We start from the raw sequence: 16995 nt of genomic DNA on the forward strand, positions 1-16995 counted from the left end.
AACATTTTTATATCTTCATTCAGCCCATCCTCGAAGCGTTTACACATGATAGCCTCGGACGAAACACATTCCTGAGCGTATCTACTAAGTCTAACAAATTTTCGCTCGTAATCAGTAACTGACATAGAACCTTGCTTAAGCTCAAGAAATTCCTTCCGTTTTTGATCAACAAATCTCTGACTGATATACTTTTTCCGAAACTCAGTTTGGAAAAACTCCCAAGTTACCTGCTCTCGGGGCACAACAGAAGTCAGAGTACTCCACCAATAGTAGGCAGAATCGCGTAGCAAGGAGATAGTACACTTTAGGCATTCATCGGGTGTACAAGATAGCTCATCGAGTACCCGGATAGTGTTGTCCAACCAAAATTCAGCTTGCTCGGCATCGTCGCTATCCGTAGCCTTAAATTCAGTGGCCCCATGTTTTCGGATTCTGTCAACTGGGGGCTTATTTGACCTTATTTGGTCAGTTACCGGAGGTATTGTAGGTGCGGGGGTTGTATTAGTCGGGAATGGAGGTTGTGGAACAGCCGTATTAGTTCGAATGTATTGGTTGAACCAATCATTCATCACACTATAGAAAGCTTGTCTAGCTTCATCATTCGGGTTACTAGCATTAGGTTGAGAGTCCACCGGCGCTGTCCCTTGTGCGGGAGCAGACGCTACACTCTCAAGATCATCAGCTACCGCTCGGTCGGGATCGGGATCCATTACTATAAATAAACACATTTGCAAATGTCAGAAATCACCACACTATCAATTAATCACATAAAATGGCATGTATAGCTAGACCCCAACACATCACGGTAGTCCTAGAATCGACTAAACCGTAGCTCTGATACCAATCAAATGTAACACCCCGAACCCGAGACCGTCACCGGAGTCGAACACGAGGTGTTAACAGACTTTTAAAAATTTTCCAGACATTGCCAATCTGCGTAACAGTCGCTTTAAAAATCATATCTTGAGTTTCACAACTCGAAAATCAGTTTCGTGATTTTTCCCTGAAACTAGACTCACATGCCCATCTACATATTTTTTTCTAGAATTTTTGGTCGGGCCAATTAGTACAGTTTATTAGTCAAAGTCTCCCATGTTACAGGGATTGACTACCCTGACCTTTGCGCATTACGACTTGGATATCTCCTTGTACAGGGCTCCAATACTGATGCCGTTTGTTTCTATAGAAACTAGACTCAGAGAGGAATCTATACATATATGGTATGACTTCTAATTATCTCTGGTTAATTTAAGGTAAATTTTCAAAGTCGAAACAGGAGATCCAGAAACCGTTCTGGCCCTGTTTCACGAGAACTTTAATATCTCTTAATATACTGTTCATATGATTGTTTCGTTACTTTCATATGAAAATAGATTCATCAAGGTTCGATTACATAATTTATTCACTATTTAATTCCATTCCTACAAATTTTTGTGATTTTTCAAATCTACACCACTGCTGCTGTCAGCATCTGTTTTCAAGGTAAACTTTACCTATTTCGTGGTTACCATGGACCAACTAGGGTTTTGTCATACATAGGTCCACATATGATCATATTTAGCCATTCCAATGGCTGATCATTTGCCCAACACTTCCATTCCAAACCATAGTCACATCGTGAAACCATATATACATACATAAACACAAATGGTCTAATGCCATACTCCACTTCTACGAGCCATTTTCGCATGGCTGTACACACATACATCACAAAAAGTACTTAAAACAACAAGGGGTAGTCCTATACATGCCATATCCAGAGTTCAACAAAAAGAGTACCAAAAGAGCTTTGATAGTGTGGATGACTTCGACTTCGTTGATCCCGAATCCGATAGCTAACGAACAAAATCTATAAAACAGAGAGCCAAAGCAACCGGGTAAGCAATTTAAGCTTAGTAAGTTTCAAGTAATGAAATCGGCTTTGACTAAAGTATTACATTCACATAGCTAACCGAATCACTTTATTGATACACATTCTCATAATCATACTTACTTCACACTTCATCAACATATATACACACAAGGTATTAACCTATCTAAAAGCCGAAAATTCGTTAGTCGATTGAACGAATATTATTTTAAACGAATCGACTTTATTTTCGAAGCACATGCAAACATACCTTATCGTTTGGGTTTATCGAGCGTATTAATTGAATTTATTACAGCACAGAACGCTCACATTCAACCCAAGTTTCTTCAGAATTTAGCCGGATATAACCACAAGCTCAATTGCCTTCGGGTCTTAACCCGGGTATAGCAACTCGCACGAATGCCTTCGGGTCTTAGCCCGGATATATCAACTTGCACAATTGCCTTCGGGTCTTAGCCCGGATATATCAACTTGCACAAATGCCTTCGGGTTTTAGCCCGGATATATCAACTCGCACAAATGCCTTCGGGTTTTAGCCCGGATATATCAACTCGCACAAATGCCTTCGGGTTTTAGCCCGGATATATCAATTGCTCATGCACACATATATCAATAATCTTAACACATCCATATCTTATTTTCGTTACTAAGGCTCAAACACAAATCATTTATTAAACCTTTCAAATTTCGGCTCAATAGCCACACACAAAGAGCATGATTTCAATAGGCTTTATAACATAGTCTCTATGCACATTCGACTATCCATCATAGTATGACTAATCATTTCAATATAATTCAAGTAGGGTCATTACTCGAAGACTTACCTCGGATGTGGTCGAGCGAGTTCGACAGCTATTCGATCACTTTTTCCTTTCCCTTATCCAACTGTGGTCCTCTAAGCTCTTGAGCTAATTCAAACAAATTTAACTCATTAAAGTCTCATTTTGCTAGCTTATGGCCGAATATGACAAGGAGTTTGATGGGTCATATGGCCACCTTTTAGCTCAAATACACAATGGTCATATGCATTTTTAATCACATCAAATGATTCAATACATTTCACTCGAACATCAAAAGAGAACCTCAAGGTACTTAGTCCATATACACATTAGACATTAGAGTCACATATGTACGAAATCACGAATCGAATTCGACATATTAGCTAATTTTCCCTTTAGCCGAATCTTCTAAGTCAAGATAAAGCCATCAACAAGCTTACCTTTGGCCGGACATACACATCAACTTAGGTGCTCATTTATGTGGCCGAACACACACATGTCTATGTTAAGGCCGATTGCAACACTCAATACATTCTACAAGTATGGACACTTGCATTGACTAAACACCATTTCTATTATTTTTACTCCAAAGCCGAATGCCTCTCAAGCCCTAAGCTCATGATCCTTTCATCATTAAGCAAGTGTTATAGCACAACTAACATCCATTTTCAATTTGAACACCAACATAAAAATATTAAACATGAAAATCCATAGCCGAAACCTATACATGACATTACTCATTCCACCCATCGAAACAATATTTGTTCAAGACATCAAGCATTTTTATTTGGGTATTACATATATGAGCATTTAGAATTTATATTTTTAGCAAGATCAATTTCTTTCCTCAACACATTCTTCATCAAAACTTAAAGGAAGTAATCAAATTTCCTTCTTTAATAGCCATAGCCGAATGCTCCATCCATCCATCAAAGTTACAAATTTAGCATGGTCTAAGTAAGAACCATGATAATTAACCTAAAACAAGCTAAAATTTCACAACTTTAACACAATATACTAACCTTTTTAAGCATTCAAATGGCCGAAAGTTCTTTGCCCCTATTCCTTCCTTCAATTCGGCCAAGAAGACAAGGATGAAGCCTTTTTTTTTTCATTTACTTTCTTTTTATTCTTTTCTTTTATTCATTAAATCCCACACCCAATATCAATTTCACAAATATATTGCCCATCATCAACCCACCCTGGCCGGCCACTATAAGGAAATTGGGCAATTTGACATGCAAGTCCACCTTTGTGTTGACATGCACTAATAAGCCCTTTAAAATTAGCCTATCATATTTTACCATGTCTCATGTTGATCCCTATTTAATAATTCCTCATGCAATTGGCAAAATTAGGGAATGAAACTTCCACATATGCATGTACACACATAATAAACGTAGAATATAACAATTAATTGTTTTCATAACTCGGTTTTGTGGTCCCGAAACCACTTCCCGACTAGGGTCAATTTTGGGCTGTCACAGAAATTTAAATGGTTGTGTAAATATTAAAATTACATTTTGGCTACGTTTCATATTAACTTATATATGTATGGTTTGTCATGTTTGATATGAGTGTTAATATGGGTAATGAATGAATTAGTATAGCATGTTCTAGTTTAAATTGTTAGAGTATATGTGATAATATGACCATAATAATGATAGAATTGGTTGTTTTGAAAATCTTGTTATGGCTTATATGTGTGAAATTTGAGATGTGTAGGTTGGAGTCGAGAATGGGTGAGAAAAGATGCCACAAAATGGCCTATTTTCGTCCACACGGGCAGAGACACGGGCGTGTGTCTCAGCCGTGTGTGACACACGGCCTGGCACATGGGCATGTGGTCTGGCCGTGTGTCTCCTGCACCTTGAAATTTCAAAATAGAATACCTAGGTTTTTACACATGGCCTAGCACACAGGCGTGTGGCTTGGCTGTGTGACCCCTGCACTTTTCACATGACTTATCACACGGACGTGTGGATGGCCGTGTGACCCAAGTCAGAGGGTTACACGAGTATGAACACGAGCTGGAACACGACCGTGTGCCTCACATCGAATGCCCACACGGCCGGCCACATGGGCGTGTGTCCCCTGCTCTTAAGAAATTTTTTTGAGATTTTGAGAAAAATTCGCTAAGTATCCAGTTTAGTCCCGATTCACTTCTAAGGTGTATATTAGGCCTCGAGGGCCTATATAAGGTTTAATATGTGTGTTTTATAATTGGTTCCTGATGTGTATATTAAATATTGTGAAACATTAGTATTTAATCCATAAAGTTTAGTAATACTCTGTAACACTATTCCGCCGAACAATAAGGGTTAGGGATATTACATATTACCTTTGTTTTTTTTGCCATAAATTTTTTATGGTTTCAAATGATTTGTTGGCCACCATTCTCGACCTGAAACGAGAAGGCTTTTATACTTATGTGATGGCGGGAGCCAATTTCCTCACGACTTTGGTGACCATTTGCTTATGTGGTGGCTTTCTTCCTGTTGATTTCCAGGTTATTTGCTTCGTGCAATCCATTGAATAACTGGCATGCTTGAAAAAATTTAGAAGAAGAATGAAACTAGTGTTTGATTGCAAAGAAAATTGACAGATCAATGAGAAGGGATAATGGATTTTGGAGCATATATAAAGTAATTTATCTTGTTTTGATCACTTTTTATCTTGAATATTTATTTTATATATTTCAAATTTATTTACTTGAATACTGTCCTAAATGATTTATTAATAAAAAAAACTAAATACTTAAAAAAAAGTTAAATTTCAAGTTGATACAAAATGATTATAATTTTTAAAAAATTAAAATTAAAACCTAATCATTTACGTTTCATTACATTTCAAATTTAATTTTTTTAAGAATAAATTTAAACTTTTTTAAACATAATCATGTTTAGTTAGGGCAATTTTTATAACAGCCATATTTTATTAATTTAGTAACAAATATTTTATTAACATACGTACTCATTCAATATTTTACGGAATCACAATCATATTTTATTTTAAATATTTAGTAATAATTTCATTATAGGTGATTTTTTAGATTCATTTAATATTTTATACTCTTTTTAATATTTAAATATTTATTAAAATTAATTATATTTTAAGTTTATCTTAAATATAAAGTTATAGATACAATTTTATAATATATTTTAATTAGTAAATATTACATAAAAAATGTATGGGATTGCACAGGATATTAAAAAATATTTAAATCCATATTTAATAAAAACATATTAGATAAAAATAAATGAAAAAAATGTACCTTGATATATATATCATACATTAATAAAATAATAAATTATCTTTATATTCTCATAATAATAGTGAAATAAATAAAAATAGAGAGACTAAAACAAAATATCTATGGCAGTCATATTATTTTTTACTTTCATTGTTCTTACGGGGCCATGTGGTAGAGATACAAACCCCTTTGAAAAGTAAATAGTTTATCTCCATGGACTTCTTAATTGTCAACAAAAGCAATCATCGAAGCTCCCATTTTTCCACTTTTCCCCAGTTATTAAACCAAACCAACCAGCTCTAATTCATAGCTAAAACAAAGCAAAAAAAAAAAAGAAAAAGAAAATGAGAACCAAACTCAGCTATGTCTTTGTGTTTTGTCTCTTGTTCTTTGTCTTCCATGCCAATTCCCAACCAAGCACCACAGGCTACACTTGCAATCTCAACCAGACCACTTATCCATGCCAAACCTATGTTTTTTTCCGAGCTACTGCACCTAATTACCTTGACTTAGCTTCCATTGGTGATCTTTTCAATATCAGTCGTTTAATGATATCTGAACCAAGTAATATTTCTTCTCCATCGGCTCCTCTTATCCCTGATCAGTTCCTCTTTGTTCCGATTTCATGTGCTTGTAACTCCATAAATGATACCATAGGTAGTCTTTCAGCTGCTAATCTTACTTATACATTCATAAGAGGTGATACTTTTTATCGGGTATCGACTTTGAATTTTCAAAACCTTACTACTTATCAATCTGTGGAAGTTTTCAATCCTGATGCTGTTCCTACCCAAATTGAAATCGGTCAAAGAATTGTGTTCCCAATTTTCTGTAAGTGTCCTAATGAAACCCAGATTCGAAATGGAGTGAAGTACCTTGTTTCTTATGTATATCAACCGTTGGATAACTTGTCTGTGATAGCTTCGAGGTTTGGTATTCAAACACAAGCTATAACTGGTGCTAATAACGATAGTATCCAGCCATATGATACCATATTCATCCCTGTCAGTAGGTTACCTGTTTTGTCTCAGCCTGAACCAGTTCCTGTTGCTTCTGGGAAAACTGAGAGGACAGGTGTCATTATTGGACTGTCGATTGGGTTAGGAATTTGTGGGATTTTGATGATTTTGTTGTTTGTTGTGTTGGTTTATAGAGAGGTTTTATCTGGGAGAAGAGGAAAGGAAAGAGATGAAGAGAATCATAGGTTGAAGATGAACAGGCCTGGGATGGGGGTTAAGGGGATTGAAGCTAATTTAATGGCGGATGTATCAGGTTGCTTGGATAAATATAGGGTCTTCAAAATTGAAGAACTTAGAGAAGCCACCGATGATTTCAGTGACAGTTGTTTGATTCAAGGATCTGTTTATAAAGGTTCCATTGATGGAGATAATTATGCTATAAAGAAGATGAAATGGAATGCTTGTGAGGAGCTTAAGATCTTACAAAAGGTAAACCTTTTTTTTGTCCCTTTAATTTATTGGAATAATTTTCTGTTTGTTTACCGTGAAAATTTTGATGCTAGGGTAAAAGTACCACTAAAGAGTGGTTTACATTTTGTCCCTTTACTTAAAATATAAGTAAATTGATCTTTATATGTTTGGTTAAAATATAAATTGATCATTTTATAAAAAATTTTAAAGACTAGTTTTTAACAATAAAAAAGGATGAATGACTAATTTACTTTTTAATTTAACATATATACAACGATTAATTTATCATTTTATTTTAATAAAGAGAACAAAATGTAATTCGACTTAGGAGTTTCTATAGTAATTTTACTGGCTTTCTTGAATTTTAGGACTAACCTGTTAATATTTTTCCAAGGATCCATGTGAAAAGAATTATATTGAAATAGAAATAACTGGTAATAATGAAATTGTTTGATGGGAAGATTGAAAACATTCTTTAGCAGATGAGGACATGAGTGGAAGGACTTAATTAACAAATGATGATAGCAAATGTTTGAATTTTATATTACCAATAAAATAATGATTAGGTTAAATGACCTGTCCATTGATTAGGTTAATTAAAAAAATTAAATTATTTTTAATATCCCCAATTAAAGAATTTTCTATTGTTTATACTTGCTTAGGATGGCCATTGGGTTCTTGATCTGACTTGAATTTAGATAAATTGAAAATGATGGCACCAAAGGTGAACTCACCTTGGGTCCATTTATTTAGTTTTGGATTGTATTTTAATCACCAATATAATAAATAAATCTCAAATTTATAGTTTAGTCCAATTGATTTCGGCAATCATCTTCAAGAGTGATATCATCCAGCAAGTCCAGATATCATTATCCTTACACTTCCATTGCTATTGGATTACTCTGGTCATTGAATTTAAGCTTTAAAGATTTTGTGAATGGCAAAAAAAAAAGACAACTAAAACCCTGATTCTGAATCTGCCATATGAAGGTAAACCATGGAAATCTGGTGAAGTTGGAAGGGTTCTGCATTGATCCTGAAGACACAAGCTGCTACTTGGTTTACGAGTTCATTGAAAACGGATCGCTTTCCTTTTGGCTTCACGAAAACGACAACGAAAAACTGAGCTGGAGAACAAGGTTAAGGATTGCAGTTGATGTTGCCCATGGTTTGCAATACATCCATGAACATACAAGGCCAAGAGTGGTACATAAAGACATCAAAACCAGCAATATTCTTTTAGATGCCAACATGAGGGCCAAAATAGCCAACTTCGGGTTAGCGAAATCCGGCTGCAATGCAATAACGGTGCATATTGTCGGCACCCAAGGTTACATTGCTCCAGAATATCTTGCTGATGGGGTGGTGTCGACGAAAATGGATGTTTTCTCCTTCGGGGTGGTTTTGCTCGAGCTTGTATCAGGCAAGGAAGCCATTGATGAAGAAGTGAGGCTTCTTTGGGCAAGTGTTGAAGGTGTTTTGGATGGGAATGAGGAGAGGAAAGAGAGGCAAGTGAGGGAATTCATGGATGGATGTTTACTAGAACAGAGTTTATCAATGGAAGGTGTGATGAATGTTATGGCTGTTGCCATTTCTTGTCTGAATAAAGATCCCACTAAAAGGCCTAGCATGGTGGATATTGTTTATGCATTGTCTAAGAGTGATGATTTGGTATTCGATGAATCCGAAGATTCTTTATCCGCTCCTCCGGTTGTAGCAAGGTAAAGTATCGCTCATGCTTGAGTCAAGGATCCCATGTCAGCGATATTACCCATATCCGACACTCATTGTAGTGACTAAGTGATACTTGTAGCATATACTAGAGATGGCTGTTCAGCTTGTATGATTGTTGGCCCCTTCCTATTATTGGCCTATAAAGTTGTACTTATATATATAAAATTTTGAAGTGCTTGAGGTTTTTTTTTACAATCTGAAAGTAAATAAAGGGAGTGCAAGGTTTATTTTATCCCAAAAACTAATTTCAACCACAAAAATCATCATATTTTTCCGTGTGAAATGCAACTTTTAATCTAAAATACTGTGTCAAACGTGACTGCATAACAAAGCCGAGAGAGAAAAAAGGAGGTTAACGAGATGGAATAGAGCACAGTGCAGAAATGGAGTGGACAAGTGTTGTTTAGATACCAATGCCACAGTAACTTTCTCCCCCAAAGGAAAATGACAGCAATGGCCTATCACCTATGGTCCCATGTTTAGAGGATTTGCCCTTTTGGCCCATCTCCCTTCACTTCATTTCTACTTTGTCTTAACCTTTTCCATACAAAAAAAAAATCCAAACCCATGTAGTTCACACTTTTCCCTATACTCTAAATCATTTCCTTGTAATCGCATTTTTGTCTATTTCTTCAAACCCACATCAAAAGTTTTGTTTTGTTTTTTTCACTTTTCTTTTAATATATCACCAATAAAGGAAAGGGGGAAAATGGTGTTTTGTCAGTTACAGAGCCCTCAGCTATGGCTATTGCCCTCTAGAATTTCCAGGCCGACTCAAACCTCATGTTCAGCCAGGTAAATTTTGAACATGAGTTGTTGAATTTAAGCATCTGGGTATGATTGGAATCCTAGGAGTAATGTACATTGGAGATCATATTATTTTAAATTACTCATTTTTATCCAATTTCTTTTTTTTGTTGTTGTTGATGGATTCAAAATTCTCTGAATTGATTATTTATTGTGGTAAAGATATGGTTCTTGGGGTGTCCTTTCTGTGTTTTGATCTGCCTTGGACGAAACTAATAAGTCCCAAAGCTTTGCATTGTATGCACTATCATGGTTACAGTCAGAGATATAGTGATCAACTAGATAGAGACGGGGCTGTTCTTGATCATGTCACTTCTTCATTTTTACCGTTTATAAATCAAATAGGATAGCTTAAAATATTGGGATTTTGAGTTGATCTGAATGTATTTTAGGCTCAAGTGCACTGATCCCTCTATTGCATCTTCTCAAAGCAAAAATGACCGCTAAATGAGATCGATGTTGATGCAATTACCTTTTCATTTTCCTTTTTTTTTACATCTTATTTGGTTTGTGGTTTCATATAGAGGGATGTGCTATGAAGGATTGCCATTTCTTTTTCATTTACGTATAGATGGGGTGTATTTTAAGCTATTATGCATTTGAAGTTTCTTAAATTTTGTTGTAGAACACAAGGAATAAGAGGTTCAAAAAATATGATACTTTTCCAGAAATCAAGAAGCAACTTTTGGTGGAACAGTTCTTCATCTAACAATGTGCAAAACTTTATATACAACCCAGGTGAGTCCTAGTTGTTAGCATTAATAGTTTGTCAAATCAAATACTTATGTTCAATCCTATGAATCAGTAGTTAATAATTATCGATTGATATTAACCATGCAAGTGCCATTGGTCTTGAAATCCATGCTTTCTCAAAAGAACTATGATAGCTTTCCTCCTTCAGGAAAACGACAAGTTACTATTCAAAGCACAACAAACAACTCAGAGTGTGTTTTGGATAATTCAAATGTCGAATTCTTTAGGATGGGCCAGCACAACAATTCTCTGGTGAGTCTTAAGTCTTTAATTTCAAAAGACTCAACGTGGTAATTCTTTTCCTTTTCTTGGACAGTAGAGCCGTAAGGTTGATGGGGGATAAGCTGGGGTCCATTATGCCTTAAGTGTCTTGATTGTCATTGTTGCAGGTGCAGGATAACCAAACTATACTTGTGTCTGGAACTTTGTCATCATTTTTCTTACTGAGATTGTTGCAACTAGATTTTATCAACTCATTAATAAAGATCGTTCATGACATATTTCGGCATCTACATCAGACATCAACGGCTACAAGCTTACCTTTTGCCTGCCTATCTAGTTCCGCGAATAAACCAAGACCTCTTAACTTGGATGTGTCCTTGCCTACAATTAAGGATCTTCGATGGAACATGTCACGGTTACTCTATTTATTCAACATTCAACTTGAGAAAAATGTTGCGACGTAAGTGAAAGTTACCTTTTGCCTGGGTTTTATGTATCAGAGCTAAGAGATTCATTTGTTACAAATTTTTGTAGGATTCTTGTGGTTCTCCTTGTAGTATGCGTCTCTTTTATAGTTGTCGGTGGTTTCTTGCTCTTCAAGTTTAGGTAATTTATAATCAATCTTTATTTACCTAAATATTAATTTGTATATGATTATCATTGTTTGGTTTTAGTTTTCATCTTCAAATATGATAATTCTATGTTATTTTCCGGAAAATCACTAATTCATAGTGGACAAAGAGTTCTAATGCTACTTTCCTTATGCTAATATGGTAGCTATGCATTGAACAACACAGGGGTAATACACATTCTTTAGAAGACTGTGTCTGGGAGGCGTGGGCATGCCTGTGTTCATCATCTACCCATTTAAAAGTGCGTGGTGTGTTATGAATCTAATCATTCGGTTGCTTCAAAATATGATTGCATGATTACCAAAACAAATTCAAAAACTTTTGAGTCTGAAAAACATATTCATGTCTTGAACTGCAGCAAAGAACACGTATCGAACGTGTTGTTGGCTTTGTTCTTGCTATATGGGGCATCTTGTTTTATTCTCGATTGTTAAGCACAATGACAGAACAGTTCAGAGTAAGTACCTTCGGACAAGAGCTCATTTTACCTCTTTTTCCTTTTCCCCCCCTAATAGCTCGTGTTATTTATGTAAGCTACCCCTTTGGAATTTCGTTTTCGTGTGACAGAGAAACATGCAAAAACTCAGGGAAGGAGCGCAAATGCAAGTTTTGGAGGCTGATCATATCGTCATTTGTGGGTTAAATGGACGTCTGTCTTTCATTCTAAAGCAACTAAATAGATCTCATGAACTCGCTGTGCGTTTAGGGACTGCTACAGCCAGGTAAACATTATGCTGCCACGATTTTTCCCCTTTTTTCATGCATAATTATTGGTTTCTACGTGCATTATATTTTCATAGGAGGCAGAGAATTCTTCTTATGTCGGATCTTCCGAGAAAGCAAATGGACAAACTAGCTGACAGCATTGCCAAGGATCTTAACCATATCGATGTCCTCACAAAGAGGTATAAAAGCAATGCCCTCCTTTCCTCCGAATATATAAACTTCTTAAAACGTATTTGATTCATTGCAATTGAATCATTTGTGTCAATAAGTTTCTGTTTCTTAAACATTGGTTTGTGCTTGTGCAGTTGTAGCCTTAGTTTGACAAAATCATTTCAAAGAGCGGCAGCTAATAGGGCACGTGCCATTGTCATATTGCCTACAAGAGGAGACCAGTAAGGCCTTTATCATGTTTTAATTCTCGAGTGTTGGTCTGCAAGCAACCATGTCGCAAAGTTTAGTTGAAGTTTTATGTAATAATATTATGTTCGCTTTATTTATTGTAATACGGACAGTTCTGTTCAAGGGATGTTTATTGACAGCAGTTTGTTAACTGATTAGGTATGGAATTGATTCTGATGCATTTCTCTCTGTACTAGCACTTCAACCTATTCCCAAGATTGAAAATGTCCCAACAATTGTCGAGGTATGTTCATCTGTATAACCATGAGAAATGTCGAGTTTAATTTTTGACCCTTTGTTTTTTATGATGCAGGTTTCAAATTCCACTACATGTGAGCTCTTAAAGTCGATCTGTGGACTGAAAGTAGAGCCAGTAGAAAATGTCGCTTCTAAATTATTTGTTCAATGTTCTCGGCAAAAAGGGCTCATAAAGATCTATAGGCACTTGCTTAATTATAAAAGTACATATCTCATCGAAAATAATCCATTTCTTTTGTGTTCCAATTTTTTTTTCGATTTTAGATTCTTGTCCATATCATTATGTTAATACTTTTCTGCTCCGAAACTAATTTGTATTGTGTTATTGCAGAGAATGTATTCAATCTTTGCCGTTTTCCTAGTCTAACAGGATTGACTTATAGAAAAATAAGACGAGGATTTCAAGAGGTAATAAGTTTTTCGCTTAACCTTAGCATTCATCAGTCACGGTTTTCTTATGTTGGTTTGTTTTCAGGCAGTTGTTTGTGGTCTTTATCGGGACGGTCAGATATACTTCCATCCCAAGGATGATGAAATTCTTCAGCAAACTGACAAAGTATGTCTCGACAATATGACTTTTCAAACTTTTACATGCATATTCCTCCATGTTTCGAATATCGTATAGCCTAAATGATGTAATCTCAAAGAAATTATTATAGATTTTTATGTCCATGTATCTAAATGTAGGTATTGCTAATTGCACCTATTCATAAGACATGGAAACAACAACAGGCATTGGAGGATGATGGAAAAGAAGAAACCAAAAGACTCCGAGGCATGGAAGTTTTCAAAACAATCGTTGATACTCCAGATCATGATTTCGAATTAAGAAAGGAACAGTTTACTAAAATCGTAAAGCGTCCCAAAATATTTGGATCAAAGGTATATGCTTTACAAAGAGATAAGTGCTGTAAGTGACAACATCTATTGAACATTCTTGAAATCTTACTTATATATTCTTTTGGTCCGAAAAAGTAGGCATCAGACCAGACTATCGGACCCACGGAATGCATACTTATCCTTGGATGGCGCCCGGGTGTTATTCAAATGATTGAAGAATATGATAATTATCTCGGCCCTGGAAGCGTATTGGTATGCTTTTATTTTCTTTTGGGATTCTTATAGTCTCGATTTTCAACTGTAAGCGTCAGATTGTATCACTTGATGGAAAACTTCTGTATTACAGGAAATATTGTCTGATGTTCCATTAGAAGAAAGGAAGAGAGCAAGCTCCGTCTCAGGTCAAGCAAAACTAAAAAATGTTCAGGTTATCCATAAGGTACTTTCTTATTTAGTTGCTCGTGTGGTGTGGAATGACTGCATTGATAAGCCTTTTTAAGGTTTCGTTCTAATATTGTTATTTTGTCTTCACACGTTGCAGATCGGAAACTCCATGAACTATGATACATTAGAGGAAACTATAATGAACGTACAAAATAATGTCGTGAAACCGAATCGTATTCCTTTTTCCATTGTTGTGATTTCCGATAGAGAATGGCTTCTTGGAGGTAATGATAATTAGTAGACGATGTTTCTTTTGGTAAAACTTATCCTTCGGCTAACTATTTGCTTTTCAGATCCATCTAGAGCAGACAAGCAATCTGCATACTCACTTCTTCTTGCGGAGAATATCTGCAATAAACTTGGAGTGACAGTAAGTTCGGTTCAATATAATCTTGATAACACCATGGTCTTGAATGATAATATTCGAGTGTTAGCCAATAAAAAAATGCTAATCTTTGAGATTTAACTGGTCTGAGAACTGTTGTTGATCGTTCTGCAGGTGCAAAATCTGGTTGCAGAGATAGTCGACTCGAAATTAGGCAAACAAGTAATTTTTGTAGCGAGTTTGAAAATTTTCTCATTTTATTATCTTCAAATTTTCCAATTTTTGTAATATTTAGATCAAACCCTGCAGATTACGAGAATCAAGCCATCCCTGACTTATATTGCCGCGGAGGAAGTGATGAGTCTCGTAACAGCTCAAGGTCTCGAACTTATATGACTGTATTATGTTTAATCTTTAAAACATAACTCTTATGTTTTGCATAACAGTGGCCAAGCATAGTGAACTAAATGAGGTCTGGAAAGACATTTTGAATGCTGAAGGTGATGAAATATATGTGAAGGTAAAGACACATATTCTGACATTCGTTGGGGAATATAATCTTTCAAAAATATGAAAAAGCTCAGAAAAAATAAAAGTAGTATGTTATTACTTACCTATATTTCTATGCAGGATATTGGCCTTTACATGAAAGAAGGTGAGAACCCTTCGTTCTCTGAGCTAACCGAGAGAGCATGCTGGCGTCAAGAAGTTGCAATCGGATATGTGAAAGACAATCATAAGGTACGTTACACTTTTTGCTCGATTATAAACACGTTTTCTTTGATGCCTAAATGTGTTTTCTTTCTTCCACCTCAGGTTATTAACCCGACTCCAAAGACAGAACCTCTCTCCCTAGGAATGTCGGATTTACTAATCGTCATTTCCGAGCTCGAAGGTGAGCAACCTATTGTCGTCTAAAATGCAAGTAACTCCAGCCATTTTCGTTCCACTTTGCACTTTTTTTTCTCTCAATAAATTCTTACGGTTCCAAGGGCGTCGACTTCGGAAACTGTTTCATAGATAAGGCTGTCCCATGAAAATATGTTTTCTGTCATGGGAAAATGTTGTAAATTTTGTAGGAAAATCAATAAATTTCTTCTTTTTCCTGAGAAAAGTCATGTTACTATTTCCCTTTATCAAAAAAAAAATGAAAAGAAAATCTCTTGGATGAGTCCAAGAACTACCATTAAATGGTTAACTTCGCAATTTATAGCAGCAGCTCACTAATTTATACGCGATAAATTAATAAAAATCGGTCATTTAAGTTGAATTTTGATAGTTATCAAAATATTGAATTGGATTGTCCGATTGAATGAAAAATTGACAAGTTGTTCGGTTTGATATAGTACATTAATTAACTAGGGAATCCCTTGATCTGGCAGATCAATTTAACAAAACAGTATTTACGAAAAACAGGTTTTTATATTTTTTTTTGGAGTTAATTATATCATATATTCTCAAATTATGATCCTTATTTTAAAATAGTCCCTAAAATTTTAAACATTTTAATTTCCATTTTAAAACTATTGATGTTATTTCAATCAATTCCTTCCATTATTAAAATTTTCATTTTAAAGTATGCCACATGAAATATGATGTCTAATTTAACGGTTAAAATAATGATTTTAGCAATGGAATGATCTTCTTGTTGTTGATATAACCTCAATAGTTTAAATATGTAATTAGAGTGTTTTAAAGTTTAAGGATTAATTTAAAATAAAAACAATAGTTTAGGGATATTTGGTGTAATTAACTTTTTTAAATAAAATTTTTGTGTGTGATTGATAGGAAATTGTATACATATATAAACATTCTTTAGCTAGAAGGGTTACTTTGGCGCAATCTATTCTTCTCTCGATTTCAAGTTATTTCATGCAGACAATGATAGTTCCCAAAGGTGTCTGTGATGAGATCGAGCGAATAGCTCAGAAATTTGTCTGGGGAGTTCATAATGGCAGCTCAAAGACGGCCTTGGTTAGTTGGGATTCGGTGTGCCAACCAAAGTCTCACGGTGGTCTTGGTCTCACACAATTGAAAGACCACAATATCTCTTTCTTGATGAAGGTTGGTTTTAACATCATTTCTAATACTAATGCCCTCTGGATTCAGGTGCTTCGGTCAAAATATAGAGTCCCTAGTGGTTTACTAGATGACTTGTCAAGGAGTTGGTGTTCCTTTTTATGGAGATCCATTTCTAAGGTATGGCCCCTCATTCGTAAGAACTTAATAGTCGGAAACGGAAATAGCATCAAGTGCTAGCAAGACCTCTGGATTCCCAATTGTGGTCCCTTATTTAAGTTTATCACTTATTCTGCTAACCATTTTCTAGATTGTTCTCTTAATAGTATGGTTGCAAGTGATAGCTCTTGGAAGTTGGATCTTTTCAGGCCTTGGGTTCCTGAGGAAATTATCAACAAAATAATAGGTGTACCACCACCTCATCCTTCGTCAAGTCCTGATCGAATTATTTGGGGAGCTACCTCGACTGACTCTTTCTCTCTCAAAAGCGCTTATGAGAAGGTT

At 35.5% G+C, this 16995-nt stretch overlaps 2 protein-coding genes across 3 annotated transcripts; both read left to right on the forward strand.

The window, feature by feature from the left end:
- The first annotated feature begins 6027 nt into the window (after nucleotides 1–6027).
- On the forward strand, nucleotides 6028–9297 carry LOC107929156 (serine/threonine receptor-like kinase NFP). The gene is made up of 2 exons (XM_016860514.2): nucleotides 6028–7350; nucleotides 8323–9297. The coding sequence occupies exons 1-2, from the start codon at nucleotides 6247–6249 to the stop codon at nucleotides 9055–9057; spliced, it is 1839 nt and encodes a 612-aa protein (XP_016716003.1). The 5' UTR covers nucleotides 6028–6246; the 3' UTR covers nucleotides 9058–9297.
- A 115-nt stretch (nucleotides 9298–9412) lies between these two features.
- On the forward strand, nucleotides 9413–15586 carry LOC107929157 (putative ion channel POLLUX-like 2). Of its 2 annotated transcripts, XM_016860515.2 has the most exons (24): nucleotides 9413–9861; nucleotides 10499–10611; nucleotides 10775–10878; nucleotides 11016–11308; nucleotides 11383–11454; nucleotides 11646–11721; nucleotides 11839–11937; nucleotides 12048–12202; nucleotides 12281–12385; nucleotides 12512–12598; nucleotides 12765–12849; nucleotides 12919–13066; nucleotides 13195–13271; nucleotides 13339–13419; nucleotides 13551–13745; nucleotides 13842–13955; nucleotides 14050–14142; nucleotides 14245–14371; nucleotides 14441–14517; nucleotides 14647–14694; nucleotides 14782–14851; nucleotides 14919–14992; nucleotides 15103–15213; nucleotides 15289–15586. In XM_016860515.2, exons 1-24 carry the CDS (start codon nucleotides 9542–9544, stop codon nucleotides 15388–15390), a joined length of 2826 nt encoding a protein of 941 aa, XP_016716004.2. In that variant the 5' UTR covers nucleotides 9413–9541; the 3' UTR covers nucleotides 15391–15586. The 2 variants fall into 2 exon arrangements, with proteins under 2 accessions (XP_016716004.2, XP_040957302.1); XM_041101368.1 differs by having other exon boundaries at nucleotides 15103–15586.
- The last annotated feature ends 1409 nt before the right edge of the window (nucleotides 15587–16995 follow it).

The sequence above is a fragment of the Gossypium hirsutum genome, chromosome D09 (assembly GCF_007990345.1).
Source record: "Gossypium hirsutum isolate 1008001.06 chromosome D09, Gossypium_hirsutum_v2.1, whole genome shotgun sequence".
Classification (NCBI taxonomy): domain Eukaryota; kingdom Viridiplantae; phylum Streptophyta; class Magnoliopsida; order Malvales; family Malvaceae; genus Gossypium; species Gossypium hirsutum.

Coding starts and splice junctions, on each gene's coding strand:
- LOC107929157 (XM_041101368.1), top strand. CDS start 9,542: ATGTTTAGAGGATTTGCCCTTTTGGCCCATCTCCCTTCACTTCATTTC. Junction 11,938..12,047: donor CAATGACAGAACAGTTCAGA/GTAAGTACCTTC, acceptor TTCGTGTGACAG/AGAAACATGCAAAAACTCAG. Junction 13,067..13,194: donor GCACTTGCTTAATTATAAAA/GTACATATCTCA, acceptor GTGTTATTGCAG/AGAATGTATTCAATCTTTGC.
- LOC107929156 (XM_016860514.2), top strand. CDS start 6,247: ATGAGAACCAAACTCAGCTATGTCTTTGTGTTTTGTCTCTTGTTCTTT. Junction 7,351..8,322: donor AGCTTAAGATCTTACAAAAG/GTAAACCTTTTT, acceptor TGCCATATGAAG/GTAAACCATGGAAATCTGGT.